Below are 26,849 nucleotides of genomic sequence, written 5' to 3'. Positions count from 1 at the left end.
TAATTAAAAGACAAATACAAATTAAAAATACAATTTAAAAACAAAAGAATGCGATTTTAAAAACGCAATTAAAAATCGATTTTAAAAAACTCAATTTAAAAATGCAATTAAAAATCGATTTTTAAAGTGCAATTAAAAAAAAAAAAACAGCAGACACCATCAATGCCAAGGTGTCCCCCCCCAGCTCGGGGATAACGCGGGAACCCCCGGGTCGCTCTCAGCACACCCCCGGCGCTCGCGCGCGCCCGGGCGGTCCCCGAGGGGGCGTGTCCTCGGCGCCCCCCGCCCCTTCGGCCGCCTCCCATTGGCTGCGGGGCGGCTCGGCTTTCCCGCGCGCGCGCCGCGGCGGCATGGCGGGAGAGCGGGCGGTGGGGCTGGTGCGGGAGCTGCAGCGCGCCGCGGGCGGGCACCTCCCGCCCTTCCGGGTGAGCGGGGACCGGGAGGGGACACCGGGAGGGGACCGGGGCCGGGATGGGGCCCCCCGGGGCTCGTCCTCACCGAGTGCCTCCGGTGCTGCAGGCGGAGGAGCTGCGGCAGGCGCTGGAGGAGATGCGGGCGCTGTACGAGCGGAACCAGGCGGATGTGTGAGTGCCGGGGGGGGGTCCAGGGGGTCCCGACCCATCTGTACTGGGTCTGTAACGGGTGTAACGCGGCTCTTCTCGCAGGTCCGAAGCGAAGGCGGGCCGGACAGATCTGATTTTCCTCATCCGCTTTCGCCACTGCTGCCTGCTACGGAACCAGCGCTGCATCGTGGCCTATCTGTGAGTGCCTTGGGGGGAACGGGGTGGGGTGCTGGGGACCCCAAAAAGAGCGACCTGCCCTGGGTTCCTCTGCCCAGCCAGCGGGGCTGCCTCTGTTCCCTGCTGGCATCACCAAAAACCAGGAGGAAGACCGCTTGCTCCTGCGCTTTGAAAGTGTTAATTAACAACAAGGCCCAAAATCCCATCCTGTTAACAAAAATCCCCTCCTTTAGAGGGAGGAGGGTGGGGTAACCACAGCCTTTGCCCCCTGCTCTGAGGGCAGAGCCGGGTATGGTGAAGGTGCTGCTCGTGCCCCTTGTTTCTTGCCCCAGGTACGACCGGTTGCTGCGGATCCGAGCGCTCAGGTGGGAGTACGGCAGCATCCTGCCCAACGCCATCCAGTTCCACATGTCGGCTGAAGAAGTGAGTCTGCCTCGTCTTGCACCATTCCCCTCCTTCCACTTAATCTCCCCAGTGGATTATCTAGTACAGTCAAAAATGGATGACCCTCCCCCGTCCCTACTAAAAAAATAAGGCACTTCATGTGCTTTTCTGTAAATGTCAGTCTGTTTCGAAATGTTCTAAGGGTGGAATCCTGAATGTACAATGAGTACAGGTAATGCCTGGCAATTCAAAGGATTGGGTGGCCTTCATTAGATCCCACTCACAGCCAGCAGAACTCTGGCCTCTACGTGCTGTTCTCAAATTCTCTCTCAGGACTGAAGCACAGAGCTGCTCATGGTGTTCTCTGCATGTGTGCTAGCCCGAGTCCAGATTGCTCTGTGTCCTGGACAGTTATTCCCTTCAGACGAACTTGCATTCGCTGTTGGCTGCCAGGAACAGAGGTCTGACAGCACAAACAAACTGCATCTCGCTCCTCAGGCACCCGTCAGCATGAGCTGCATGGCTTTGCCTGAGGCACTGCTGTTGATGTTTGCAGGTGGAGTGGTTCAATCGGTACAAAAAGTCCCTGGCTACCTACATGAGGTCAGTAGGCGGAGAGGAGGGGCTGGACCTTACGCAGGACATAAAGCCTCCCAAGAGCCTGTACATCGAAGTAAGTGGAAGAGTGGTGATTTCTGTCTGAACAAACAGTTTTTGCCCAGCTGTCTCTCCTTTTTCAGATATTTTTACCTCCCTCCCCATTAGGAAGTCCTTTGAGTAAAGCCTTCCAGAGCACCAAAGCTTCCACGAGCTCTGATGCTTTCCAGTTTAAACTCCTCCTGCCAGTATTTTATTTCTTCTCTTATGGAGGGCTCAAATTACATTGAAACATGAATTATATGCCTGCAGGGAACTGGTGTGGTAGGGGTGAAGAGTCTGAACCACAGTAAAAAGTTTAAGTGTTTATTTTGCAGAAACTTAACTCTTCCTTTCAAATAACTCTTTGGAGTGATTAGAAATCTTCCCATGTTATGGGTTGTGAACAAGGCAATGTTTATTGTTATTTTAAATGGACTTTGATAGGTGAGACTATAAATAATTTTACACAGTTGATGCAACCATCCAAGAGCACGTGAAAAATTGTACCAGTCACCAGCTGAAGTGCTCTGTTCCTTTACTCTCTTACAAAGAACACGTGGTGGCAGTCAGCCTGCTCTTTAAGACTGTTTCAGTGTTAACAGACGGGCAGTTCCTGCTGTGTGTGGGGGGAGGTTCTCCTGGAAATGCTGCTGCTATTCTTCAGGGCTGGTCTTTAGTTTCTGGAGAGCTGGGTCTGCTCACTGGTGCTTCTTGCTCCGGGCAAAGGCAGGAAGATAACATCAGGTAGAGGGTACCTGGACTTCTGGAGCATGTGTTTTAAGTCAGCAGTGCTGTGAGATATTTGCTGTGTGAGGTCTGTTGATCCAGAGACTGCTGCCCCTCTGCTCTGCAGGTGCGGTGCTTAAAGGACTACGGAGAATTTGAGATCGAAGATGGAACCACTGTCCTGTTGAAGAAGAACAGCCAGGTATTTGTGACAAAAGCATGTGGTCCTGTGGCCCTAACCCCTTTCCTGTTCTTTTCCTTTTTCTCTTTCACTCCCATGACGTGCCCCAGGCCTGCAGTTCAGCCCTGCCTGATCTGGCACCCCTGGATTTCGGGGAAAAACTTGTCTGTGTTTCCATGCAGCACTTCTTGCCCCGCTGGAAATGCGAGCAGTTAATCAGACAAGGAGTCCTGGAGCACATCCTCTCCTAAGTGTGCAGGACAGGAGGGACAGCCTTTGCCTGATGCCCTGTGCATAATGGGGAGCGAACTCTGGTGCGTGCAGGACTTCAGCCACCTCAGCATTTCTGCACAGAGCACCTGCAGCTCCGTGTAAGTTATTACTGCCTGACGTGAAGACCAGCTCCAAGTTTATAAAGTGTGCAGACCATATTGGCCAGCGCTGCGTGACCAAAGGGTGCATACTGGTAATGTAGCAAGCCTGGGAATCCTGCCATTGTATCCACGCCCCACAGCTACATGCAAGTTCTGTGAATGCTGTCGGGCTTGGAGCAGCTCTTTGTTCACACCGTGCCTTTGGGAGAAAGAGGCTGACCAGCTGGGCTGGGGAAGCTGGGAGAACACCACAGCTGCAAAATGAAGAGCTTCTTCAGCCTTCAGTTTTTATAGTTCAAGAGTCAATGTTCCGTTCATTAAACACTCCCTGACCTGGATCTCTGGGCCAACCCATTTTGTCCCTGCAGGGTGATGCTTCACTGGTTATTGAGGTGTCTCTGAACTCTTCCACATGTCAGGTCAGGCTGAAAGAGCTTTCCAGGACTAGACACAGCTTTGTCTCCCAGAGGCCTGTAAATGTGCTTTCTTAAGGTGCTGAGTGAATGAGCACTGCAGACTGTGCCCCTTTCTTTATGGGGTCACCTTCCCCAGCACCCTGGTCTGGTAGGGCCTAGGGGCTATTGGGAGGAGGGGTGGGAGAGGGAGCAGAAGGTTTTAAGGATTTTAAGCACCAAAACAGTAAGATGGCAGAGCTGCTTTCCCTATAGTTTTCATAATGGAACTGCTCAGTTTTGAGTAGTGGCTGAGGAAACACTTCTGAAAACGTAAGTTCTGTGTAAGATCACAGGTTTCCCTAGCCAGAACCCAATACCTTAGGGAAGAACGCAGGTAGAGGATCAAGTGTTCAGGCCATTTTTGCACTGCTCTCCCAGCCTCAGCCAAGGAACATCCCTGAGCTAACCCTGGCTTGTTCTGCCACCCTGCATGAACTTCCCTCCTTGCCATCACACAGCTTCCCTGGGAGCCCCTAGAATCAGGGCTGCCCCCAAGGCAAAGCAAGAGGAATCTCAGCTGTCCTCCACCATGGCAGAAGAGCAGTCCTAGACCAGAGGCCTCAGTCAGCCTCCAGCCCTCTACTCGCATTGTCCCTGTCCTGTCCTGTCCCCCATGGCAAGGGGCTGCCCTGCCAAGCTGGGAATTAGAGGCAGTAGCTGAGTGTGGCTGTCATGCCAATTTATTCCCTTTTATTCTTATGCCAACAACAGCTTGATATTTAAGCTTTCTTGCTTGTAGTGAGTTAGCCTCTGCTTTACTACCCTGATGCAGTCAGGCTTGTCTCTCTCCTGCAGTAGTCACCACAGCCCAGAACCCCCGGAGTCCTTTCAGCCCCTACCTAAACACCCTTGGCCCTGCACAAAGCAAGGCAGTGATGTAGTAGCAATGATGCATCCCTCCACGCAGAGGGTAACACCCCATGCCGATCAATAAAGCTGGTATTTGCTCACACGAGTGCTTTGTGGCCTTTTCATCAGCTTATTTTGGCAGTACTCAGTGTCAGTGTGTGAAGAGTAACAAGGAAGGCAAGGTGCTGCCCTTCACTTACCCTGCCTCCTGGTCTCCTTTGAGGAAGCGCAGTGAGGACGGCTTGCTGAAGTACAGTACAAAGCCACCAGTGCTGCCCCCAGCCTTGGAGTCTCAAACTGGAAGAGAAGCCCCTCTGGCCTGCTCACCACAGAGATGTTGGTTTGAATCCTAGGCTCAGGCTTTAGGAAGCTTCAGGCTCCGTCTCCTAGAGCCCTAGAGGAACTGTAGGGAATAAGAGAGTTCAGCATCAGTTTTAAGAGGTTCCTGAAATTCAGAGCAGGCAGGATGGCAGAAGCTGCTGCCAGCATTGCACACATTTTAGTGCCATGATGCTGCTTTCCTGCTCAGAGAGAGCCAGATGCAGGAACCTGCAGCTCTCCTGCCCTGGCTTTCCACCTGTAACAGGGCGGCGCCAACAGCAACACTCTGCAGAGGAGCGATTCAAGACCTTCCTTGAAGGACTCTGGTCTCAATTTTCTACTTTCTACCCAGGAAAATTCTGGCGAGATCAGGGAGGACAAAGCTCATTTCCCAACCCAGCCAGATCTCTCCTTCCACACCTGACAAGTCCGGGCCAGGTCCAGCAGCACAGCTGCCACAGCAGGCGCCCCACTACACACTCAAAGACGCCGGTGTGATTTTTCCGATGAGCTGCTTCAGGGCCGAGGCCTGCTCCTCCAACACCTGGTTCTTCTCCTCAGTGCTCTTCTGCTTCAGCTCTGCCGCCTGCAGGGCCATGGCAAACCCCCTGTTCTCCTCACGGAGCTCTGCAATCAGCAGCTTGTTCCTGGAGAGCTGGGCCTGCGGCGAGGACGGGAAAGCTTTAAGGCTCAGCGTGCCCTCAGAGGGCTCCCAGCACGGCAGAGAAACGCAGCTCCAGCCCCTCCTGCACCCACCTGTGTGTCCTTGAGGTGAGCTGCCCTGTCTGCCAGCATGGCCTCAGCACTCCTCAGCTCGCTCTCCAGCCCCTCTGCCTGCTCCATGGCCGCCTGCAGCAGACGCTCGTGTTCCTCCTGCAGCGGGCAACGAAGCCGAACATGGGGCTGTGCCAGCACCCACCCGGCCCCCAGCAGCCCCACACCACACAGATCTTCACACTCTTCTCTTCCAGGTTGGAACTGGATGGTCTTTAAGGTCCCTTCCAACCTGAGCCATTCTATGAAGGGTGAACGGGGGATCAGCAGGATGCAAGAGCAGTGAGGGAGTGCCTAGAGCCCAAAACCTTCCCTAGGTCAGCACCAACCTATTTTAAGACAAGACACAGCTCTCCCAGCAATGTTTTCTGTTAAAAAGAAAAAAAATAAGCCAATGGTCTTCCTTCTCACAGCTGTGCCCAGAAAAACCCAGGGAGAGAGAAAATTAAATTTCCCTGGATGCAGTTTCTGTGTCCAGATGTTTAATTATGATTTGTTCCATCCGTGCCCAGGTCAGTTTGACTGAATCACAGTGTCCTGAAACAGAGGATGAACACACAAAACCCCAACACCTTGTTGACCCAATGCTCTACAGATAAAGCCACCCCACTCCATGCAGGCTACGTCTCCACGTAGAGGGCTCAAGTTCTCTTTCCCAGGCCTGAGCCAGCACAGCGTCTCCCTGCATGGCTCCTGCCCCACTAAGGGGGAAGGTATCTGGCCTGGGGTAGGTGGATTGGAGTGGGGAGGGCTCTTCCTCAAGCACAGGCTGGTGACTGGGTTCGTGAGGAATGAAAACTGCAGCTGGAATTTGAAGATCAAGTGCATTTTCTATGGGGGCTCTTGATGTGCAGCATCTTCCACCCAAACCTCTGGTGACCTCAGCCACCTCCCAGGCTGGCAGTGCTCCTTCTGGCACCCTTGATCCTCGCTTACCTGCGTCCTGAGCAGCTGCCTGTGTGCCTGCTCAGCCTGCCGATGGAGGTTTTCCTGGAGCCACCGAGCCCTGCTCTGTTCCTCCCTCAAGCTGGCTTGCAGCTGCTCAAACTGTTTCTTTGGCACCATGTTGTTCATCTGCGCCTTGGCCTGCTGCAGCTGCAGCGCATGCCGAGTCTGGGCCAGGCTCAGGCTCGCTTTGGCTTCTAAAAGCTGCAACACAGAAAGGCAGAGAGCTGGTTACAGCTTTGGGCCAACAAGGGGGCAGCCCCACGGTGTGCTGCAGGTGAGAGGAGAGCTCAGGCAGCACCCCCAGCTCTCATGTCAGCACGCCCACAGTAGAGCAGCAGGACCATGGCAGAGGTGCTTGCCAGGCAGCCTGCAAAGCCAGGGATGGAGACTGCTGGGAGCTGCAGGAGGGAGTGTCCTTTGTCTACCCCAAAGAGGAAGAGGACAGTCCTTTCTGCCTGGGAAAGGTGCCCAGCACGGCCCTGAGCAGGGCAACACCAACCCCACAGGGGCTGTTCAGCAGCCTGCCACCCTGTTTTGATACCAAACAGCACCCACCTTCTCCTGCGAGGCCCTGAGCTGCTGCCAAAGCAGTTCCAGCTCCGTCCAGCACGTTGCATGCTGCCCGTGGTGCTCTGGCCTTGCTGCCATCTCCGCTCCTTGCAGCTGCTCAGCTTCCACCAGCCTCTGGCTCTGCAGCTGGGCGGTGGCAGGGCCGGTGCTGTGGCTGGCCTCATGCTCAGGGAGCTCGCAGCTCAGCTGACACAGCTTGGTGTTCAGCTGGGAGACCTCCCTTTTGCTCTTCTCACTCTGGAAAACATTCAGGAAAAAAAAATGCAGAGGTTTAGAGAGGGATGAGCAGTGACAGAGACTTTACCTGTCCCTGCTGGGTCCTTAACCACAAACTCTGCTGTGACTGCAGGACCGTGCGTACACCTAGGACGTGTGCCCTCATTTCCCAACCCGACCAAATCCCAGCAGCTGTGTTCAGGAGCTGCATTCGTGGTTAAGAAAACCCACGCAGCTGATAACCCTGGAGGAGGCTGCCAGGAAAAGCAGCGAGGGGGACTAGGGTCTGACCACAGAGATGCGTAACAGAAATATTAAGGTTGGTGTGAACGCAGCACGAATGGTAAGGTAGGCAACAAGAATGGAACAAGGGCTACAAGAGCAGCCTCCAACACCAAAGGACACCAGCCCCCAGATGCTGTTCCCAGGGCATCATTCCCAACAGCTGGCCCATGGTCTGACAGACCACAGCACAAATAACGTATCAGCACAAAGCCTGCACCTAACACCAGAGTGGCAATAAAGCCCACACACAGCTCCTGCTAGCCTCCCAGGAAAACAGGCAACAGCTTTCCTCCCAAAGAGGAAAACCAGACAGCAGATTTTAAATTTTGAGCCTGTGGCCTAAGGTTTATGGAAGCTGAACTCAGCAAGGGTCAGCAAAGGCCCTCCCTGTTGCAGGTGATGGCCCTGGAGGGTACAGAAGGTATTTCCACAAAGCAGTCTGCGGTTCTGAGTCACAAGGAATCCCAGGAATGGGAACGAACTTGACAGCATCCAACACTCATCCATGTTACACACAAGCAGTCCTGGCCAGGCCTTTTGCACACACGTGTTCAAGGGTTTGTGAGCACATGGGTTTGAGACTGGGAGCGAGCAAAACTTCTGGGGGAATGAGTGCAAGTAAGTAAAAAGGACCTCTCCAGAGGCTTTGTAGTAAGTATGATTTTTCTCTTCTGTAAAGGCCTTCACAAGCTTCTGTCACACATCCTTTCCCTACTTGAGAAGCTATAAAATGAAGCTGGTTCTAAAAGCAAAACTAGGTTTGGATGTTTGAAGCAAGCATTCCTGTTCTCCTCCACAGGCAGATGCAGATTTTGCCCTCCTAAACCCTCCAGCCAAGAGTCTGTCCGTGTTAATGGCTTCTTACCGACTCTATCAGCTCCGGTGTTTCAGCCAGCTCTTGCACCTCCTCTCTGCCCAACTCATTCACGTGTCTCCTGTCAGGGAGAGGGATATGATCAGCTTCAAGCCAGACAGCCACAAACGCGGCCCCCACTTCAGGGAGCCACACATCCAGTCTTGGCCTGCAAAACCAAGCAAAACCTGGCCAAAATGGTCCTGAACTGACTCTGGAGTGGGTCGGGTGCCTCAGCCTACTTCAGGGAAAACAACTGGGGACACCCAAAGTCCTGCAACATTGCCAGAGGCCTAAATGCCCTGATTAGGGGATGAAGTGCAGTGGGAAAACCAGCTTAAGAGACTCTTGAAACCAACCACAATGGAAAGCCAGCTCCCTGATTTACAGTTCAGTGGGTGAACCCAGTCCCTATCCCAAGCTTCCTAAGGCAGCAGCCTGACCAGAAAGTTGATGTAACTGAGAATCCCACCCTCAGCATACCTCTGTCCCCAGTGCCTTCCCCAAACCTGAACCCTCTCCTCTGGCCTGCCCAAGCCAGGCCTGGCCCAGCACAAGCAGCTTTCACGTGGAATGAAGTGGGTGAGAGTGCTGGTTTTTGGAAATGAGTAATCAAAAGGCAGGCTGAGACAGCAGAAATCTAGCAAATGCACCTGAGTGGCAGTCCCTTTTACAAGCATTAGCTGTCCACCCATCCGCCAGCCTCCCGTAGCTGGTTCCTCCCTTACTCATCATGTCTGCTGCCCTTCCTTGCCTCCCTCAGCTCTTGCTGGAGCCTCCCAAGCTGACTTTTCAGCAAGCTGTTCTCCTTCAGCAGCCAGCACAGGTCTCCCCTGCAGGGAGAGACAGCAGAATGAGAAAAATCGTGGAAAAATCATGCAAAGGCCCAGTTTGCTCTTGGCATCCTATGCAGGCTCCCTGCTCTATTCCCATTTGCAAGGACATCAAGAACTAAAGAAATCTGAGAAACATCCACCCAATAGCTCAGGCAAAATGTGTAGGGACAATCAGGAGATGCCAGAGGTAGAGAAGGAGCAGGTCTTCAAGGGAAGGGAAATAAAAGGGAGTAAGGACACACAGCGTCAGAGGACAATAGCTGGAACAGCTGTGTCTGCTGGGTGAAGGCAAACCTAACTTTGCTCCCTCTGCTTCCTTCCCAAATGCAGCCCCTTGTGTACCAAGCTTTTGCTTCTCCACGACAAATGCCTTCAGCTTTGGTTCCAGCTTCTGTTATTCTCTATTATTTGGGCTTGTTCCTTTGCTCTGCCAGAAACTCTCCTATACCTACCCCATATCTCAGCTCCTCTTGCCCTACAACTGGGTTGGCAACCTAGCAAAATCCTCCTCTTGTGTGCTGCTGAAGCAGACTCTGGTCCTGGCAAGAGGCCATGAAGAATACGAAGGGACAGTGAGGCAAGTGGGGCAAGAGGTAAAGTTGGGGGCAGTCACGGGGTGTGCTGAGAAGCAGGAGGGGAGAGGCACGAACAGTTTCCTGCCCAATTCCTCTGCAGTCTCCTCCACAAACCCATTCTGTCCCCTGGGGAGGTTGCAGAATCAGAACCAGAAGCATACAAAGGATGATCATCCATTCAGTGATTACCTCACTCTTGTGCAAACCAATCTACATTGGCCAAATAAAGAAAATTAAGCCATTTTTTGCTGCTTTTAAGACAGCAGATGGCAATGATCTAGGAAGTAGAGGCGAGTTTGCTGAAGAACAAAGCAAGAGAAAGATCATAAGAAAACACTGATGAAAAAAGAGAACAATACCAGACCCCAGGCCCTCTCTGTCCCTGCAATGTGTCCTCAGCTCTTCTTCCTGGTGCAGCTGCTGCCTTGGACAGCCTACATCGTCAAGGAGCTGTGTTCCTACCCTGGCCTGCCCAATCTCAAGCTCCTCCTCCAGCTCCAGTCTCTGCACACATTTTTGAGTTACCTCGTACCTTGCAACTGTTTCTTCCAGGTCTCTTTTCCGGCCTTCCACCTTGCTCATCTCAGCCTTGACGCTTTTTTTGCTGTCCTTCTTCTCTCTTTCAAAGTTTTTCCTCATTAACTCGATTTCCTTCTCATAATAGTTTACCTGTTGGAGAGAGACAAAATTTGGGATATTAGCACCGTCCTCCTGAGAGCCCTTCCTCTCCTCCAATAGCTCTAACTCAGACAGATTTAGTGGTTCCTGGTCCCTGCTGAACTTAGCAGCCCCTAACAAGCAGGTATCAGCGGGTCCCAGCTTCCCCAGCAGCCAGCACTGCTCCCCTTTCTCCTTGTTTGCAGTACTGGGACCCTGGAGAGAAGGGAGAGGCGGGGGCATCACTATTTGCATCTCCTCCATCCTTCCTCCACCCTGCACAGCAATTCCTTGCCCAAGAGGTGGCAGTGAGGAGCTGCTGCTCCCACAGCTCCCAGCTCGATGCAAGGTGACAGGAGACATCCACAGAGCCTTTGCCAGCCAGCGAGGGCTGGACATCTTCCTACCAGCTGAAATGGGCAGGAGAAGACAGGTGTTCCCCCTCCATTCACCAAGCAGTCGTGCTGAGAAGTCAGACATCTGCTCCCACAGCTCTCACCTTGGTTTCCAGCTGCACCTTCAGGTCCTGAAGCTGTTCTCGGAGTTGCTCCGTTGTAAGTGATGTCTCTGTGCACGCAGAATTGGGAGCCAGAGCATTGGGAGAGAGGCACATAGAGAGAGAAGCTCTATGAGGATAGGTTTGCAGACAGGACTGAATCCACTGCCCCTGTGCTTGATGCTCAGGATGGGCACAGACCCCAGGACGTGCTGGAGTCTGGACCTCTGGCTCTCTAGTCCAACCTCCTGCTCAGAGAAGGACTATCACCAAAGCTAGGTCAGGATGGCTACAGCTTCATCCAGTCAAATCCCAAAAGATCTCCCTTCTATCTCCCTTCTACGTGGCAAGCAGTCCCAGTCCCGCGATGGCTACATCACCCCTCTGCGCAAAAACTTTTTTCCTAATGCTCAACCTGAACCTCCCAACCCCCAGCCCATTTCTCCTTCACTATATCACATACCACTTATCTACTATACACCACACTCCCGTGAAAGTCCCACCACTGGGAAACCTTGCTCTTGTCAAGACAGAGCTGCAGCAAACCCTCCTGTGTTTCACCTGCAGCCGGCAGCCCTCGCTCGGCCCTGCTCTCCTGCTGCAGCTGAAGACGCAGCGCTTCCAGCTCCCTCCGCAGCACGCCGTTCTGGTCCCACAGCACCTGAGGCAGAGACTGGTTATAGTACAGCTGTGAAGCTTTCCAAGGCCGTGAGTTGGGAGCACTGGGTCTCTCAGCAGCTGGGAGCACTAAGGATCTCTCAAAGCATGAAGGGCAGAGCCCCTCCCTTGTCACCATGGGCAGAGAATGAGGCTGGGGGATTTTCTTCCTCTCCGAACAGAGAGATGACAGATTTGGAAGGCCAGAGAAGAAATGAAAGTCACGCAGGGCCCACAAGGCAATGTTTCCTGGTGGCAGCAGGTGAGAGGGTGCTGATCTCATGGGAAGCACGGCATAGGGCAGGTCCCACCGCCCGCTGAGGGCAGAGAGCTCTCCCATTCCTGTGCTGGCCTCTGTCCAGTCTCAGTGCCAACATCGCCCCACAGCAGCGAGTCCCAGAGCTGAACACCACGCTGTGCAGTGAGCCACGTCCACGTGGATACCTGGAGCTGGGCATCTGCTTGAAGTAACAGCATACGAGGGATCCTGCCTCCCTCTGCACTACCTACTTCGAGTGGGCATCAAATTATGTCCCACATGCTGCCCCATCCAGAAAACTGATGGGCTGCAAGAGACTAAAGGGCTTCCACTGATCCCAATTTAAAAATATAACCAAGCAGATCTAGAGAAAAGCAGAGGCAGTTTGCTTAACCTCCATTCTAAACAAAAGAGCAGACAGAGGAGGAGGAGGAAGGCTGCCAGCATTCAGCAAAGGGAAAGGAGAAACCCAAACGGGTGCTTTCACGTGGGCAGATGAAACCCAAAGGCTTCATCTCCATCCAGCAGCACCTGCATGAACCACCCTGGGGCAGCTCAGCTGCAGTAACACTTCCAGCACCAAGCATCCCCAACATCTCCAACCCTCTGGTGCCACCTGGAGCACTGCTGCGTTGGATAGTGCTCCGGCATGTCTGCCTTTAACCACAGCTTCAGGAGGGGCTGTCTGCTCAATCCAAAGGGCTTTGCTGCAAACGCAGAGATCTCAGCCCCTGCTGCAGTGACTCAATAAGCCACCATCTCTGCTCGGTGGCAGTCCCCAGTCACACACAGAAGTTGGAAGCAAGGACAGTGCAGGAAGTGCTGGACTCTGCACGCTCAGGAGCCAACACAGATAGCACCCAACAACTCACAACATGCAGAATATGCAAACCATTAACAATTACAGAAGGGCAACGGAGGCTGTGCTCACATCCCAGAGAGCCCAAAGCTCTGGGCACAGCGCCATGCAGGAGGTGCAGCGAGCACAGCACCAACGCCAGAAGCACACACACACCAGGTAGCTGGACAGGCTCACCTTGACTCTCTAGCAGAGTCCAGCAGCAAGGAGTTTTGCAGGGGTTGTGAAATGGGGACCAGAAAGAGGAAAGGGAAAAACAAGAAAGGATTTAGCTGACAGCATCCCTTCCAGAGGAACACAGCCTCCTGTTTGTATTTAAGGGGAAATACCTTGCAACGGAGTGGTTTGGAGCGACACAGTCCCCAGACAACACAGCCCGTGGCTACAGAAAAGTGGGAATTTACAGCCCATCCCCTCCCCTTTCCCAGTACCCCAGCAGAGGAACCAATCCACAGAGGATCACAAGCTGTGGGACAAGGCATCAGCCTGCTTTACCAGGGGCACGGCTGTGTCGTGCCTCCTGCCAAAAGGTGCTGAGCAAGGCGAGAGGGACCCCCTGCCTCCACGTTCTGATCACAGCTGCCCCCTACTCCTCTGCCCCAGGCTAAAGAGCCCCAGAGATGTGCAGATGACAGCTGTGCTGCCACAGCAGCTCTGCTGGAGAGCTACCCACCCGTACCTGGCACTGCCGCTCGTATTCCAGCACGATCTCCGCAAAGCGCTCGCTCGGGGTCAGGAGCTCCGGGCTGTGGGGCTCCACCTGCTCCAGCTGCACAAGGAAACACTTTTCATCAAGGAAACCAGCATCTCTACAAATGGAGAGCCAAAAGTTCTACAAAAATCATTGCTGTTTTGGTGCTAAGCCCTTAGATTCAGGAGAAGGGTTCCTCCTGACACCTGTAGGATGGGTCAAATGCAGAAGGAGGGAGAAAAGCATCTTTATTCCTGTCAGAGACACCAAACTACAGGCAGGCTGACCTTCCCAAACTGGCTCCTGAGAACACAGACTCATTTTCTTCCCCCAGATCCACTTCACCAGGTTCCTCGTTGCAGTGGAACCCTTTACTACCCATTCTAACTAACAACTAACCCTTTACTTCAGTACTCATGAAAAAGAAAGCTTTTCTTTTCTTGAAACCAAACTCTGAAGTTCTCACTTGAAAATTTTTGAATTTGTCTAATTTTTTACACTTGCAAACTTTCTTCCTTCTTTTTCTTTCAGACTTTATAAGGCCTAAATCAAAAGTCATTTTTCTTTCCAGGCTGTCATTAATTTACAAAATGAATTTGGGAGGGGAGGCGAACCCACAACTGAGCTGTAATATACAAAATTTCACAGAAAAGGGTCAATCTTTTGACGAGTTCCTAAAGAGATCCTACTTAACCACAGTAGAGAAAGAAAGGCTACCTTGTCCTGCACAACGAGGTTGAGCTCTTTCTGCAGCTCCAGCACCAGCTTCTCAGAGGCCAGCAGTTTCTCAGTCATCTCCCTGACCTTGTTTTGCAGCTGTGTGTTCTCCTGCAGACAAAAGGGAGAAGATTCTCTTGATGTTGTGGGTGCTCACATCGCAGGATGGGTTCATCAGTCATGGGCCTGCAACAGGGAGCTGTAAAACACTGGCACATCAGCAGGCTGAAAGCAGCACAGCTCGCGGGAAACCCTGCTTTGGACAGCACGGTGCTGATACACACCACGTGGGCTGGGGTTTGGCTTGTCCCTCCAAAGGACAGATGCAGGAGTAGGTTTTGCAGAATAATAGCTAGGCAGCCCTGTCGGCTTGTCTCTTGTCTTTGCTTCAGAAACCTATGGCTTCCCTCACAGCCAACAAGTGTCTAGTCCTGAGCTCTTTCTGCATGAGTACGTTGACCTGCACTGGGAACATCCCAAGCACAGGGACACGTTTGTCTGTGTTCCTGTCACAGTCCCTGGCACAATTTTAGCCTCAGCCATCAGGTGTTCAGGTGCTACTAAGGGCCAAATCATTCCCAACAGAAAACACAAGGCCTCAATAATGTTACAGCAAGGGAACGAGCTCTGTATTTTAATTCATTCATTTAATTCATTCATTTAATTCATGACGTATGTGGCTAATTATATTTTCTCTATAAAACTCCTGCCGTTCCCACCAAAAGCACGACAAACTATCTGTCTTAATCACCAGCTCCACTTTGCCTCCTCCTCTACAGTGAGGACATTTCATCCAGGGCAGTTTTACTCACCCTCATCATGAGGTTCAGTCTTCCATGCAGGCTGGCCTCTTTGCCCTGGAGGAGCTGTGTATCAGCCTCCAGCTTTGCTTGATGGTTGAGTGCTTGCTGCAAAAGCAGCTCCTTTGCCTGCATCTCAGCTTGAACATCCCTAGAACAGACAAGCAACGTGACTGAAGCACGTTCACAGATTACCACGAGGTCCAGACATCCCCGCTCAGCCCACAAAAAGCAGAAGACAAGAACTTGTTTGGGGAGGGATGTTGGAACCATAAATGACATGCACATAGCATAAGAGGTCTTCAGGGACTTCTCTGCCATTGATACAACAGCCAAGCAAGTGAGGTATTCAGAAAGGAAAACTGGGACAGGAGGAAGAGACTGTGGGCACCCACAGGAAAGCCATTTTCCCTGCCCAAACAAAAGAGCCCCTCCTACTTGAGCTTGCCCTGGCTGTGCTTGAGGGCGATGTACTGCTCGTCCAACTCCCTGCCAAGCTGCAGGCAGCGTCTCTCCGCTTTCTCCAGGTCCAGCCTTGCCTTGTCCCTCTCCCTGCAGATCTGCTTCACCTGGATCCTGCAGGCACAGCGAGTGAGGCATTCAGAGACACCCCACGCACCTCACACAGGGGCCCTCCTCACAGCAGCCTGCCTTACCTGAGGCACTGGAGTTTGTTCGCGTAGGAGGTGACGGCCGCATGCTGAAGCCCACTCCTGGGGACCATGAGCGCCCTGCCCAAGGCTGCGGGTACCTCTGCCAGGTTCCCCTGCTCCTCTGGGCTGCTGCTTGGCCTCTGGAAGAAAAACACAGACTGGAGTTGCTTTCCCCCCTCTTCCAACACTTTTACTGTTACACCAGCTGACCGCCCTCCAGTCTTAGAGACACTCCCCGTATCACAAATGGGCTTTGATCATATCCGTCCCAGATTTTCCCCAGCCCTGGGGTGGCCAAAGCCAGCCCCTGATCACAAACCTGCCTGCAAGTGCTTCTTCCACCCCAGATCTGTTTGCTGGAAGGCCTGGTTGTTCACTTCACTCACCACCACCAGAAAAGCCCACACCAGGGACCTTGAGGATCTCTTTGAAGTTCTTCCAGGGCTCAGACAGCAACAACAAATTCAGGTTTGGTGAATCTAGTGCTGTTGCTGACACTGGAGAGATGTGGGCTCACACAGCTTGGCAGGAAGGATGCTCACTCTCCTGTGATGTCAGGCAAAAAAGCAACAGAGGGAAGTCAGCGGGACAGAACAGGCAGAGAAACACCGACAGCTTTTAATACTGAAGCTCCAGGGATCCCATCAATGTTGGGGAAAGTTCCAAAAACAGCAAACTGTCAGGAGGGAGATGTCATGAGCCACCTCTCAGGCAATGACAAGGAGCAAGTTGGAAGCAACAGACCATATACTTGGGTCTCCCTACACAGCTGTGAAAATGCAGTATCCACAGAAAGGCCAACAAAAGTTATACAGCATGCAATGGTCTTTTGAAAACTGTCAGACAGGGACAGCCAGACAACATTTTGTTTGGCCTAGAAGTTAAAATCAGGCTGAGGTCAGCTTGGCCCTCCCTGACTCAAAGGTGAGATTCAGCCACATTGACTCAAAGAACAGGATCCAATTGCCAGAAAGCCAAAACAGGGCTGGTGACATCTCCAAGAGCACCAATTTCATTCCAGGTTTAGAGAAGGCCTTTCCTCTTCCACCTTAGTGCATTAAAGCATCTACTTCAAAAGCATTTGCAACTGCACAGTCAATCCTTGGGACTAAAAGCACTAAGAAGAAAAAGTATATAACATCAAGGAAAATACGGATGAAATTCACTCCAGGTGCTAAAAGGGTGACAACGTCAGTCACAAGTGGCACAGAGATGTCAGAGCTTCTGAAGCCAGTGTTAGAATTGGGGTGACTTTTCCCTTCTGCTAGGATACGCATCCTTCTCCCCCTTGTAAGAAGACCACCGTTAAGAGCTCTGTTGTTCAGCTTTATTGTCCCATTCCACCTGCACAGGGCGTGCTCCTACCCAAGCAGCTCCCGAGGGAGCCATTCAGTCACCACGCAGTGGGTGAAGTCCAGACCATCCCCAAAAAATGACCAACATGTAGAAAACTCCCCGGGTCACCACCCTCAACTAACATCTATTAAATCACTCAATTGTGAAATGAAACATCTCTGCCTGAACTGCTCTCAGCATGACCCGTTCTTTAGGAGTGTATTTTGGGGGGAATCAGAGGAACCCTTCTAGGTGCGATGGCTGGATTTGTGTCTGCAAGACGTTGTATGGATGTGATGTAGAAATGAAGCCCTGTGTAAGGAGCTGGCCACGACTTACAGATGCAGGGTTAGGGGGCAGCACCTGGGGGGGCTGCAGGTGAGGGCAGCCGGGGGGATCCCTGATGGAGGAAACCTCCCTGCTTCCTGCATCCCAAGGAGCACCAACAGCCTCGATGCTGGCATGCCAAGGGGCTGGGCCACCTGTGCTGCCCTGAAGCCTCCAAATTCCTAAAAAAACGAGGGTGGGAGAAGAGAAACTCAGCAGGCGCAGGAGGCGAGGCAGTCCCTTTAAGCACCAGCACCCCCCTCATTATCATTTTTTACACCACAAACACACCACGATTTCCAAACCTCCCCTGACGCAGCTTCACCCCGCTCCCTCTCACCCTCCCGCCGCTCACCAGACGGATCGGTGCCAAAAAGGACCAAAAAAAAAGGTGCGGGAAGAACAGAAAATGTCCGACGGGAGGGGAGTGCGAGTAACAACACCCACCCCTCACGGGCACCACCGCCCGCCCTCCCTTCCCTCAACCGCGCATGCGCGCTCCTCTCTCTGGCTCCCTCAACGCCGCCCGTGCGCATGCGCAGTGCGCGCCGCAGCCTGGTCTCTCGTGTGAGGAGGCAGCGGGGGAGGCCGCGGCCATGTCGGGCTCGGCGGGCTCGGGCGGCGGCAGCGGCTCGGCCAGGAAGCGGCTGATGAAGGAGGAGGACATGACCAAGGTGGAGTTCGAGACCAGCGAGGAGGTGGACGTGACGCCCACCTTCGACACCATGGGGCTGCGGGAGGACCTGCTGCGGGGCATCTACGCCTACGGTGAGGGGGGGGGGAGGGGAAAATGGGGAGGGGAGGGGGAGAAAAGGAGGGGGAGAAGAGGAAGGAAAGGGAAAAAAGGGAAGGAAAGGGAAAAAGGGGAGGGGAAGGGAAAATGGGGAGGGGAAGGGAAAGGGAAAATGGGGAGGGGAGAGGAAGGGAAGCGAAGAGAAGGGGAGAAGGGGAAGGGAAGGGAGCTGGGGGCCATGGGGGTGTTGGTGTGTGTTTTGGGGCCCCTAACGGCTGTTCCCACAGGGTTTGAGAAGCCGTCGGCCATCCAGCAGAGAGCCATCAAGCAGATCATCAAGGGCCGGGACGTGATCGCACAGTAGGTGGCCGCTCGTTGTCTGCAAGGTCTGCCAAGGGGGTGAATAGGCAGGGGGAAGGCTGGTGTGTTGTCTCTGGTGGCATAAAAACGGATGTGGTTGCCATTGGGAAAGGTGTTGCTGGGTCACTAGTGGGAACTGGCGGCTTTCTGGGTTGTATTGGCTTAGCTGGTCCCAAGGAGGCCTTATAGCGGCCTTCCAGTACCTAAAGGGGTCTGTGGGAAAGCTGGGAGGGATGCTTTGGCAGGGAGTGAAGTGATAGGACAAGGGGTAATGGCTTTAAACTGAAAGAGGATAGGCTTAGATTGTATGTTAGGAAGAAATTCTTCACCGTGAGGGTGGTGAGGCACAGCAGCGCCTTGCCAGAGAAGCTGTAGATGCCCCATCCCTGGAGGTGCTCAGGGCCAGGCTGGATGGGGCTTTGGGCAGCCTGGCCTGGTGGGAGCTGTCCCTGCCCATGGCAGGGGATGGAACCAGGTGATCTCTAAGGTCCCATCCAACTTAAGCCACTGCTGGATTCTGTGATCTAACATTTCCTTTAAAAAAATTAAAGATCTTCCGAGACAGATGGCAGAAAGCTGAAGTACTGAACTGATAAAGAGTAACTATGCCAGAGCCAGGGAGCCTGGAATAGACAGTGCTTTGTCCCTGATGCTACAGTCTTTAAAGCTGTGTGTCCGCAAACCACGCTGTGATCATAACAACACTTTGTGGCAATGTTCACTTGTTTTCAACAAATGAATGGCAGTTCCTTTGGGCAGAGAGGTGGAATGTGTTGAAATTGCCTGTGTTATTTATCCAGAAATGGAGAGCGTTCACCAAACATCTGTTCCTCAGGTCACAGTCCGGAACAGGAAAAACAGCAACGTTCTCCATCTCCGTTCTGCAGTGCTTGGATATACAGGTAACTTCACAGCGTGTGCTGAAATCTTGTTTGTTGTTTTTTAATTAATAGATTCATCATCATAAAAGCCTCTGTTTGTTAAGAGCGAACAAATGAAGCATTCCACTGAACTCTTAGTTATGGGCAGTAAAATTGAGGCAAAACTCTGACTGAAAATTTCATTAGTTTAGCTGTTAAACCCACCTTGACGAAATACATTCAGAAAAAAAATCTTACGAAGTTGGTTTTAATAGCTGACCTCATTCATACAGTTTTATTTTTGTTGTTAGAGGGCTAAGTTAATCTCTGAGCAGGCAGATTTGCCCTCAGCAGTCCTAACAGCATTGTCGACCCATCTGAACAGCTGCGTACATTGCACAAAATCAAATGCAGACTGGTGACTGACATGTTTGCTTGTGTTTTACTCAGTGGTACCATGTCCATCTAATTGTTTTTGAAATATCCACTCAAGTGTGTAGATGATGAGTAAAATGATTTTCTGTGGGCTGTTACTCCTTTAAGTAAAGCCTAGATTGCCATTCACCTGTCACTGCCTGGGGTTGTAAAAATAAACGTTGCGTGTTGTGAATGAAAAGGTCGGCTTTTTGCTTTGTTTCTGTAAAGTGCTCACAGTAGTTTTCAAATCCAACACTTCAAAACATTATTTTTGTGCAGTGCAAGGTTTTTATCTGAACTGGAAATAGGAAATTTTGGTCGCTTAAATTTCTTTCTAGTCTCCTGTAAGATGAGTACACACTTCTACAAGTAATTTCAGCAATTAGGTAGAAAAGCGAGCTGTCAACTGAAGAACCACCCAAAACCAGACTTGTCAAAAGCAACTTAATGTAAGAAGCTGTTACTGTGTAAGTGCTCTGTGTGGGAGCAGCTCTCTAGGTGCACTGACCCATGCAAACACTAGGTTTTAGCACAAAATTTTATGATGAATCTTTGAAGTGTGACGTTTCAGAGTGCTGTGAGATCTGTTGCCTGTTACACTTGGATGCTATCTGCCACGTGACTAACTGCCACCATTGCCTGTTCTTGTCAGGTTCGTGAGACCCAGGCCCTGATCTTAGCACCAACTCGGGAGCTGGCGGTACAGATTCAGAAGGTAGGAGCACCTCAATCACCAACCGTAAAGCACTTGCAAGGCCTGCTGCCAATTCCCAAGTGTTTCCCAGCAGAGCTAGGAGTGCAGCTTCTGCTTTTTCTTTCTGGAAGCATTTACATGTTTTCCTGAAAGGAATAAGAAATTACGCTATAGGGCTGTTTTTCCCATCTGCATTATATCCGTTCTTGGTTCCATGGCTGTGTTGTTTAAGGTATTACACCTTCCTACCTGGATTTTTAAGGACAGTACTTTTTTAAAGCAGTTATGATCCCCAGAGACTAAGTGAGTCCTCAGTGTTTGAAAGCCTGCCCTTAAGGAGGTTTGGGTAACAACTAAAAAAAAAAAAAAAAGTATTTTTATTGAGCTTACATCTTCTGAAAAAAATACTGAACAGCCATGCAGCTTCAAAGCTCTTCACATATAAAAAATTCCATGAGAGCTCAGTTGGTTAATCCATCCTTTGTGTCAAAACAGGGTCTTCTTGCTCTGGGAGACTACATGAACGTCCAGTGTCACGCCTGCATTGGAGGCACCAATGTGGGGGAAGACATTCGAAAGCTGGATTACGGGCAGCACGTTGTAGCTGGCACTCCAGGCCGGGTGTTCGGTAAGGAGCTCTGCGAGGCTGCAGCCCTCCAGGTTCAGATGAGTTGAGCCAGGGGAACACTGCAGAGTTTGTGCACTTAGATTCAAAAGAGATAAGTCTGAATTTACTGGAGTAATATATGAAATCAGAGAAATCAGTGGGGAGAATATTGGGATTTTCTGTTTATATTTTGCATTTCATTGTTGAATGGTTCTTTACTCTTCTTTTTTGCGCTAGCAGGTAATTTTTAACAGGGAAGATACTGCAATCCTAGGAAAGAGGTTAAAGTCTTAGAGGAGAGAGGAGCTGGGTCTGTTTGAATGTCAGAATTAGGCCCATATTTTCTGTGTACTAGCCCTCCCTAGCTCTTTCTTAAATCAGGTGTACACACAACTGTACTTCTTAGTTTCACAACATAAAGATTTTTATATTTATTGGTAATGGCAATTGCCCAGTGGTAGTGTTAGCCTTCAAGCTCACATCTTCTGCATCTCTGAGGAACAGGCAACACTTTCTTATGTGAATACCTGTCACTGGGAGGACACAGAGTTAGTCTCCGTAAGTGCAAGGACATAAAAATGCAAAAAACAATTTGGTGGCTGCCGAACTGTTGGCTTCAAACAGCACACTTTAGAGCAGGTACTTTTTTATGACAGTATGAAGGAGTTACACAAAGCAATGTGCTCCTTCGAACAGGAGGCAGATTTGCCCACTCTGTTGACACAAAGTTCAGGTAGCACTTTGCATTTCTCACATCCAGCTGCAGTTGCTGTGGGAGACTGCTTCACCTGCGTGCAGTTACCAAACAGCCTCCCACACGTGAGGTTCTGAGAGCTTCCCTGTGATGTGTGCTCCCTTAGCTGAATGGCAGAGATGTGCCCATGGTTGTAGGGCATGCAGTGGCTCTTGGGTGTGCTTTTTTCCCTCACCAAACACTAGTCCCTGTTGGCAGCAGGGGAAGTGCCTGTCCTCCTTCCAGCAAAATGCACTGACGGGCTGAGAGCAGTGTAGGCTTGCTTGCTGTCAGAGCCTTTTCATCTTACAAAATGAAATCTTACAGATATGATTCGGCGTCGAAGTTTAAGGACTCGAGCCATCAAAATGTTGGTTTTAGATGAAGCAGACGAAATGCTGAATAAAGGTAAAGCAATTCTTTCTACTCAACTCTGAGATTCCACTGTGTCCCAGGTGTTAGTCCCGCTCCTTAAAAAGAACTGGTTTTGCCAAAGCCAGGCAATTACATTACAGGCTGCACCAAACTACGTAACATGCCTAAATTGTCCAATTCAGGTGCTGTGTCATTTTCAGTAGTTAAAAATTCTTGAGTGCTGCCTTTTGTACTGTACTGCGCAACGCAGCCATGTCCAGGTGTGGGGAACTGGGGAGAGGTGAGCAATGGGTTATGCTGGCTGAGTTATTGATTCAGTCACTGTTCTCATAGCTCAGACTGTGAAAAAAGAGGATTTTAAGGCGAAAGACATGCTAAGTGTCCTGTGCTACCTGATTTGCTTTTGCAGGTTTTAAGGAGCAGATCTATGATGTGTACAGATACTTGCCTCCAGCTACGCAGGTGGTTCTGATCAGTGCCACTTTGCCTCATGAAATTCTGGAGATGACCAACAAATTCATGACCGACCCCATTCGCATCTTGGTCAAACGGTGAGTTTTCTTGGAATGTGAGAGAGACAAGTGTTCCTTCTCACCAGTGCAGTTTGACTCGGTATTTGCAGATGTCCTTGTGTCCCACTTTCAAGCAGCAGCAGACTTGTCTGACTTAATCCTCATCCGATTCTGTTCGCTGCTGTTCAGCCTGACTCCCCCATCCCTCCACATAGAGCAGTCTCTTCTGGAAATCCACCTCTCAGGCCTCCCTGCTTCCTGTGCTCCTCCAGAGGCATCCTCCATTAATTTGCTATTATATAGTATGGCTAGAAAGCTTAAAGCTGACTGATTCTGGAGGTAGAGCTTACATCTGGCATTGCCACAGATGTTACTGAACTCGCCAAGAATCAAGAGGAGTAAGTAGGCAGCCTGGCTAGGGAGGGCCTCCCTCTTGTCTGATCAGTCTCTTTTGCTAAGATGTTTGAACGTAAAAATAATGAGAACAGAAGCATTTCCCTTGGAAGCTGTCTAAAGCAGAGAGGGTGCCCAAGTTCATGTGTCTGTTGCACAGGTAATGTTTGAGGCCTTTCTTAGAGCAGACTTCTCCAGGGACTTCATAGAATAGTGTCTGCTTCAGTGCAACCCACTACACCCAGGGCAGAGATGTGAGCTCTGCTAAACCACAGCCACCCCTTTTACCTGTGTTATTGTCTGTATTCACTTCCTCATGGCATGTTACAGCTCTTCTTCTCCCCTACAGTGATGAGTTGACCCTTGAAGGAATCAAGCAGTTTTTCGTGGCTGTGGAGAGGGAGGAATGGAAGTTCGACACCTTGTGCGATCTCTACGACACGCTCACCATCACCCAGGCTGTCATCTTCTGTAACACCAAGAGAAAGGTACGGTGGCCACCAGATGGATACATTATATATTCCTCTCTCAAAGAGGAATTTATTCCTCAAAGAGGAATTTATTCCTCTTTGTGAGAGGAATAACAATATTTATTCCTCTTTGTGAGAGGAATAACAATATTTATTCCTCTCACAAAGAGGGTCTCCTCTGAGAGGATGACTAGGACAAACCCAGCTAAAAGGCCTAGTTGTTTCCCCTGTTGGGAATTGTTCAGTAAGAAGAGAGCTTAAATGTGTCTTTAGGATGTGCCTAACGTAAACAACAGGTTACAGGCAGCACTGATGTAGTTGGTAGGAGCTGCCTTTTTGGACTAGTAGAACTCATTGGATAAGAATGTGCTTATTGTAGTTGTTTGTAAGCCCAAAAACAAAACCACCCGTTTTGAATAAACATCCTTAATTCCTTTCCTTTGGGAGTTCATGGAAGCCTGTCATAGAGCTGATGCTCTGTAAGGACTATTTACTTCCATAATGCTTAATGGAGCTTCCATTAGCTCCGTAATGCTTGTTAAAGTGTCTCTCACTCCTTACCAGCATGTGTGTTCAGACATTCTCCAAGCCCAGCTTGCGTAGTTGACTGCCATCAGCAAGTAGCTAAGCCAGGCTGCTTGGCTGTACCCACAGGTAGACTGGCTGACAGAGAAGATGAGAGAAGCCAACTTCACAGTGTCATCCATGCATGGGGACATGCCACAGAAGGAGAGAGAATCCATCATGAAAGAGTTCAGATCTGGTGCAAGGTAAATCCCTTGAACAGTGTTTACATCATTGCTACATCAGGTCAGGATTTCTTCAATTGTCTCATAGGCTTCTAAGACTGGTTCCTTTAAACCTTTCTCTCAAGGCCTTGTTCCTACTCTAGCTTAAAATCAGAACTCTGATTCCCATCCATCTTCTTATGGTATCTCAGGGGTGGGGGATAGTCACCCTCCAAGGAGGAATGCTCCTATTTGTAGGCATCGAATTGGCCTCTTCAGCAAGCTAGTACAGGCTGGGAGTTGCTGCATTTAAAATAAATCAAGGAAGATAGATGAAAGCTGGCTCTGCACTATCTGTCTCTCCCCTGAAGGTTGGCAATTCTGCATGGGACAGCAGCCTTGTGGATGCTGTCAGCATGCTGTGGGGAAACCTAGTGCTGGAAAGACAACTCAGCACCTCACACACCATCAGAGGGGTGCAACAGGAGTCATTGTCCCCTTCTCTTTGCAGCCGAGTCCTCATCTCAACAGATGTTTGGGCTAGAGGCCTGGATGTGCCTCAGGTGTCCCTGATCATTAATTACGACTTGCCCAACAACAGAGAACTCTACATACACAGGTAAGCTTGTTCCCATGAGGGAATGCAGCTGGCTCACTCTTCCCTGAGGTGGCTCCAGTCTCTCTTTCCTTCCACCTCCACAGAATCGGCCGCTCAGGCAGATACGGGCGAAAAGGTGTAGCGATCAACTTCGTGAAGAACGATGACATCCGCATCCTGCGGGACATCGAGCAGTACTACTCCACCCAGATCGACGAGATGCCCATGAACGGTGAGCATGGGCCTGCCCCAGGGAGGCTGCTGGTGCGCTGCAGCTGGAAGGGATGGAGGCTTCGTTTTGCCACGTACCTCATTCCCAACTACACCCTCTTTTCTCCCCCTAGAGAATCAGGGGAAAAATTTGGGAAAATCTGGGTGCACTTTGCTGCTGGGCTGTTGCTTTCAGCCCACTCAGTGCATACTTACATTTTCTTTTTCTTATTCTCTCGTTTCAGTTGCTGATCTTATCTGAAGGTCCACGTTCATCAGGGAGTGGTACTCATCTAACCATTTGTTAGCCTCCATAATTATGTCTTGGACCCACCTCCTTTTACTCATACTGCTGGTCATATATTCCTGAGTTGGGCTGCAGTCAGGAACTTGTGTAAATAATGTCTTTACTCCTGCCCATGTTTTTCAATAAAAAAAAGGAAGTTTTACCATAATTTGTGCTTACTTACTCTAAACTAAGACAGTCACAGGCAGGAAGCTTTGAGATACTGCCACAATAGGATAGCACAATCAAAAAAGCACTGGACACCATAATAAAATCATAAAATACCAGGCATCCTGTTCAGCCTCTTACACTTGCTGTGCTAGCTGATAGACGTTTTAGATTTTAACTCATTCTTGCTTCTCAAGGGATCAGCCTTACATAGAAAAAGCTTATGGCAAGCTTGTCATAAGCTGCTTTAAGAAAACTGAGTTACAAGATAGAAGGTTCCTGTCATTTATGACCTTTCAGAGTTGTTTTTTTAATTATTCCGGATGAATATTTTCCCATCAGCAAGGAACCTGGGGACTTCAGCAGAAGTTTGTAAAGTTGAGTTCCTGTTTAACTTGATGCCAGCTGGGAGAACACAGTCTAACCACAGTAGAATAATCACTAACATTCATACGTTTCCTGAAGTAACCAAAAATATCTTTTATCTTGACACCTTTCCCACAACACGCATGCACTCACCAGCACTGGCCTTTAAGGCACCAGTATCTCCAGTAACCAGCGTTCAGGGCCTCGTCTGTCTCCAGCTGCCTCCCGCAGAGGGCAGCACTCACACTACCCACATGTCTCTTGGTCCCCCGTGCACCCCAAGGACCTTCCAGTCCCTCTCACAGGAGCTCTGGTCCCTGGTTGCCTAACAGACCTGTAAGTGCAGCCAGCCTGGCCTCAGGGCTGCTTCACCAGCTGGCTCCCACTTACCTGGCTAACCCAGACCCCTGTTCTACACTAACACACGCCCTGGCTCTACAGCTGCTGGCACACGCTTGCCATTTACTACCATCTCCCCACACAGCCCCCATAGCCCAAGGTCCCACCCCAGGTGGCACTCAAGCGTCTCCTGAGTCCCCCCACCCAGGGAGCAGGTTAGAAACGGAGTTAAAGGAGAAAACAGGTCAGAACACAGCGATCACACACAGACCCAGGACAGACAAGCACACTCACCAGCAGCCTGCTGACACACAACCAGCACCTTTTATGCCCTTGACCTTCCATTTCCCACACTTGTTCCTCTCCAAAATCACCTTGATCTCTCTCTTCCTGCCTTCGGTTCCTCCCATGTGCATCCCACAGCAGGTTCTGCACAGTCCCCAAGTCCCCTTCCCCGCACCACTAACCTCCCTCACTCTGCAGTGAGCCCTTACTGTAACACCATGATAGGTTTCACATCCCTTCGGCCACAGCAGCAGGAGAATCCTGTGCTCTGTGTATGAGTGCAGACAAGCCCCCTAACACTAAATGACTAACCTAAACCTTCAGAATGGGAACCTGGGGCAGTGGGGGAAGGATGACAATTGTCCCTACCATTCTCTGTGCCTTTAAGCATTCATTTCATAGCTTCCTGGCACAGGGTTCAGAATTCTCCCCTTCCCCACTCCCTTCCACCATCAGTCCTCTGATGCTGACAGGGTAGAGTCTGGGTCAAGTCTTGCAGCCTCACTAGGGTCACCCCTGGGCAGGGTTCTGCTCTCAC

General features: G+C 50.8%; 3 protein-coding genes across 7 annotated transcripts; 2 read left to right on the top strand and 1 right to left on the bottom strand.

Moving 5' to 3' along the window:
• The first annotated feature begins 332 nt into the window (after positions 1-332).
• On the top strand, positions 333-4,451 carry GINS1 (GINS complex subunit 1). Its single transcript, XM_084515496.1, has 7 exons — positions 333-425; positions 520-584; positions 666-761; positions 1,073-1,163; positions 1,681-1,797; positions 2,617-2,691; positions 2,853-4,451. The coding sequence occupies exons 1-7, from the start codon at positions 351-353 to the stop codon at positions 2,919-2,921; spliced, it is 588 nt and encodes a 195-aa protein (XP_084371622.1). The 5' UTR covers positions 333-350; the 3' UTR covers positions 2,922-4,451.
• LOC311434965 (ninein-like protein) lies at positions 2,157-17,651 on the bottom strand. 5 transcript variants are annotated; one of them, XM_084515491.1, is made up of 19 exons: positions 17,533-17,651; positions 17,190-17,359; positions 15,902-16,061; positions 15,519-15,655; positions 15,301-15,438; positions 14,875-15,013; positions 14,063-14,173; positions 13,334-13,423; positions 11,441-11,540; positions 10,883-10,950; positions 10,259-10,395; positions 9,044-9,148; positions 8,328-8,397; positions 6,947-7,198; positions 6,380-6,592; positions 5,426-5,542; positions 5,090-5,330; positions 4,549-4,751; positions 2,157-2,670 (listed from the first exon to the last, which is right to left on the bottom strand). In XM_084515491.1, the coding sequence occupies exons 4-17, from the start codon at positions 15,584-15,586 to the stop codon at positions 5,142-5,144; spliced, it is 1,797 nt and encodes a 598-aa protein (XP_084371617.1). In that variant the 5' UTR covers positions 15,587-15,655; positions 15,902-16,061; positions 17,190-17,359; positions 17,533-17,651; the 3' UTR covers positions 2,157-2,670; positions 4,549-4,751; positions 5,090-5,141. The 5 variants fall into 5 exon arrangements, with proteins under 5 accessions (XP_084371617.1, XP_084371620.1, XP_084371618.1 ...); XM_084515494.1 differs by having other exon boundaries at positions 13,334-13,414; XM_084515492.1 differs by having other exon boundaries at positions 17,214-17,359; positions 17,533-17,637.
• Positions 17,652-17,713: 62 nt separating this feature from the next.
• EIF4A3 (eukaryotic translation initiation factor 4A3) lies at positions 17,714-25,322 on the top strand. The gene is made up of 12 exons (XM_084515475.1): positions 17,714-17,945; positions 18,198-18,270; positions 19,106-19,172; positions 20,200-20,262; positions 20,737-20,869; positions 21,909-21,989; positions 22,366-22,507; positions 23,211-23,349; positions 23,986-24,101; positions 24,571-24,678; positions 24,762-24,889; positions 25,113-25,322. The coding sequence occupies exons 1-12, from the start codon at positions 17,774-17,776 to the stop codon at positions 25,127-25,129; spliced, it is 1,239 nt and encodes a 412-aa protein (XP_084371601.1). The 5' UTR covers positions 17,714-17,773; the 3' UTR covers positions 25,130-25,322.
• Positions 25,323-26,849: the final 1,527 nt, after the last annotated feature.

Source organism: Aythya ferina (genome assembly GCF_964211825.1).
Source record: "Aythya ferina genome assembly, chromosome: 3".
Classification (NCBI taxonomy): Eukaryota; Metazoa; Chordata; class Aves; order Anseriformes; family Anatidae; genus Aythya; species Aythya ferina.
The sequence above is the reverse complement of the archived record's forward strand: the minus strand, read 5'-3'. Positions and strand labels throughout refer to the sequence as shown.

Bases quoted from the DNA above. Each gene is read 5' to 3' on its own strand.
- LOC311434965 (XM_084515491.1), bottom strand. From the start codon at position 15,586: ATGGTCCCCAGGAGTGGGCTTCAGCATGCGGCCGTCACCTCCTACGCG. The intron at 15,014-15,300 runs GTAGGAGGGGCT...TGTCTGTTCTAG, and splicing joins CACAGCCAGGGCAAGCTCAA to GGATGTTCAAGCTGAGATGC. The intron at 5,543-6,379 runs GTAAGCGAGGAT...TGCCCGCTGCAG, and splicing joins GGCAGCTGCTCAGGACGCAG to GAGGAACACGAGCGTCTGCT.
- EIF4A3 (XM_084515475.1), top strand. From the start codon at position 17,774: ATGTCGGGCTCGGCGGGCTCGGGCGGCGGCAGCGGCTCGGCCAGGAAG. The intron at 19,173-20,199 runs GTAACTTCACAG...TGTTCTTGTCAG, and splicing joins TGCAGTGCTTGGATATACAG to GTTCGTGAGACCCAGGCCCT. The intron at 23,350-23,985 runs GTACGGTGGCCA...CTGTACCCACAG, and splicing joins TCTGTAACACCAAGAGAAAG to GTAGACTGGCTGACAGAGAA.
- GINS1 (XM_084515496.1), top strand. From the start codon at position 351: ATGGCGGGAGAGCGGGCGGTGGGGCTGGTGCGGGAGCTGCAGCGCGCC. The intron at 585-665 runs GTGAGTGCCGGG...CTCTTCTCGCAG, and splicing joins GAGCGGAACCAGGCGGATGT to GTCCGAAGCGAAGGCGGGCC. The intron at 2,692-2,852 runs GTATTTGTGACA...GTTTCCATGCAG, and splicing joins TGTTGAAGAAGAACAGCCAG to CACTTCTTGCCCCGCTGGAA.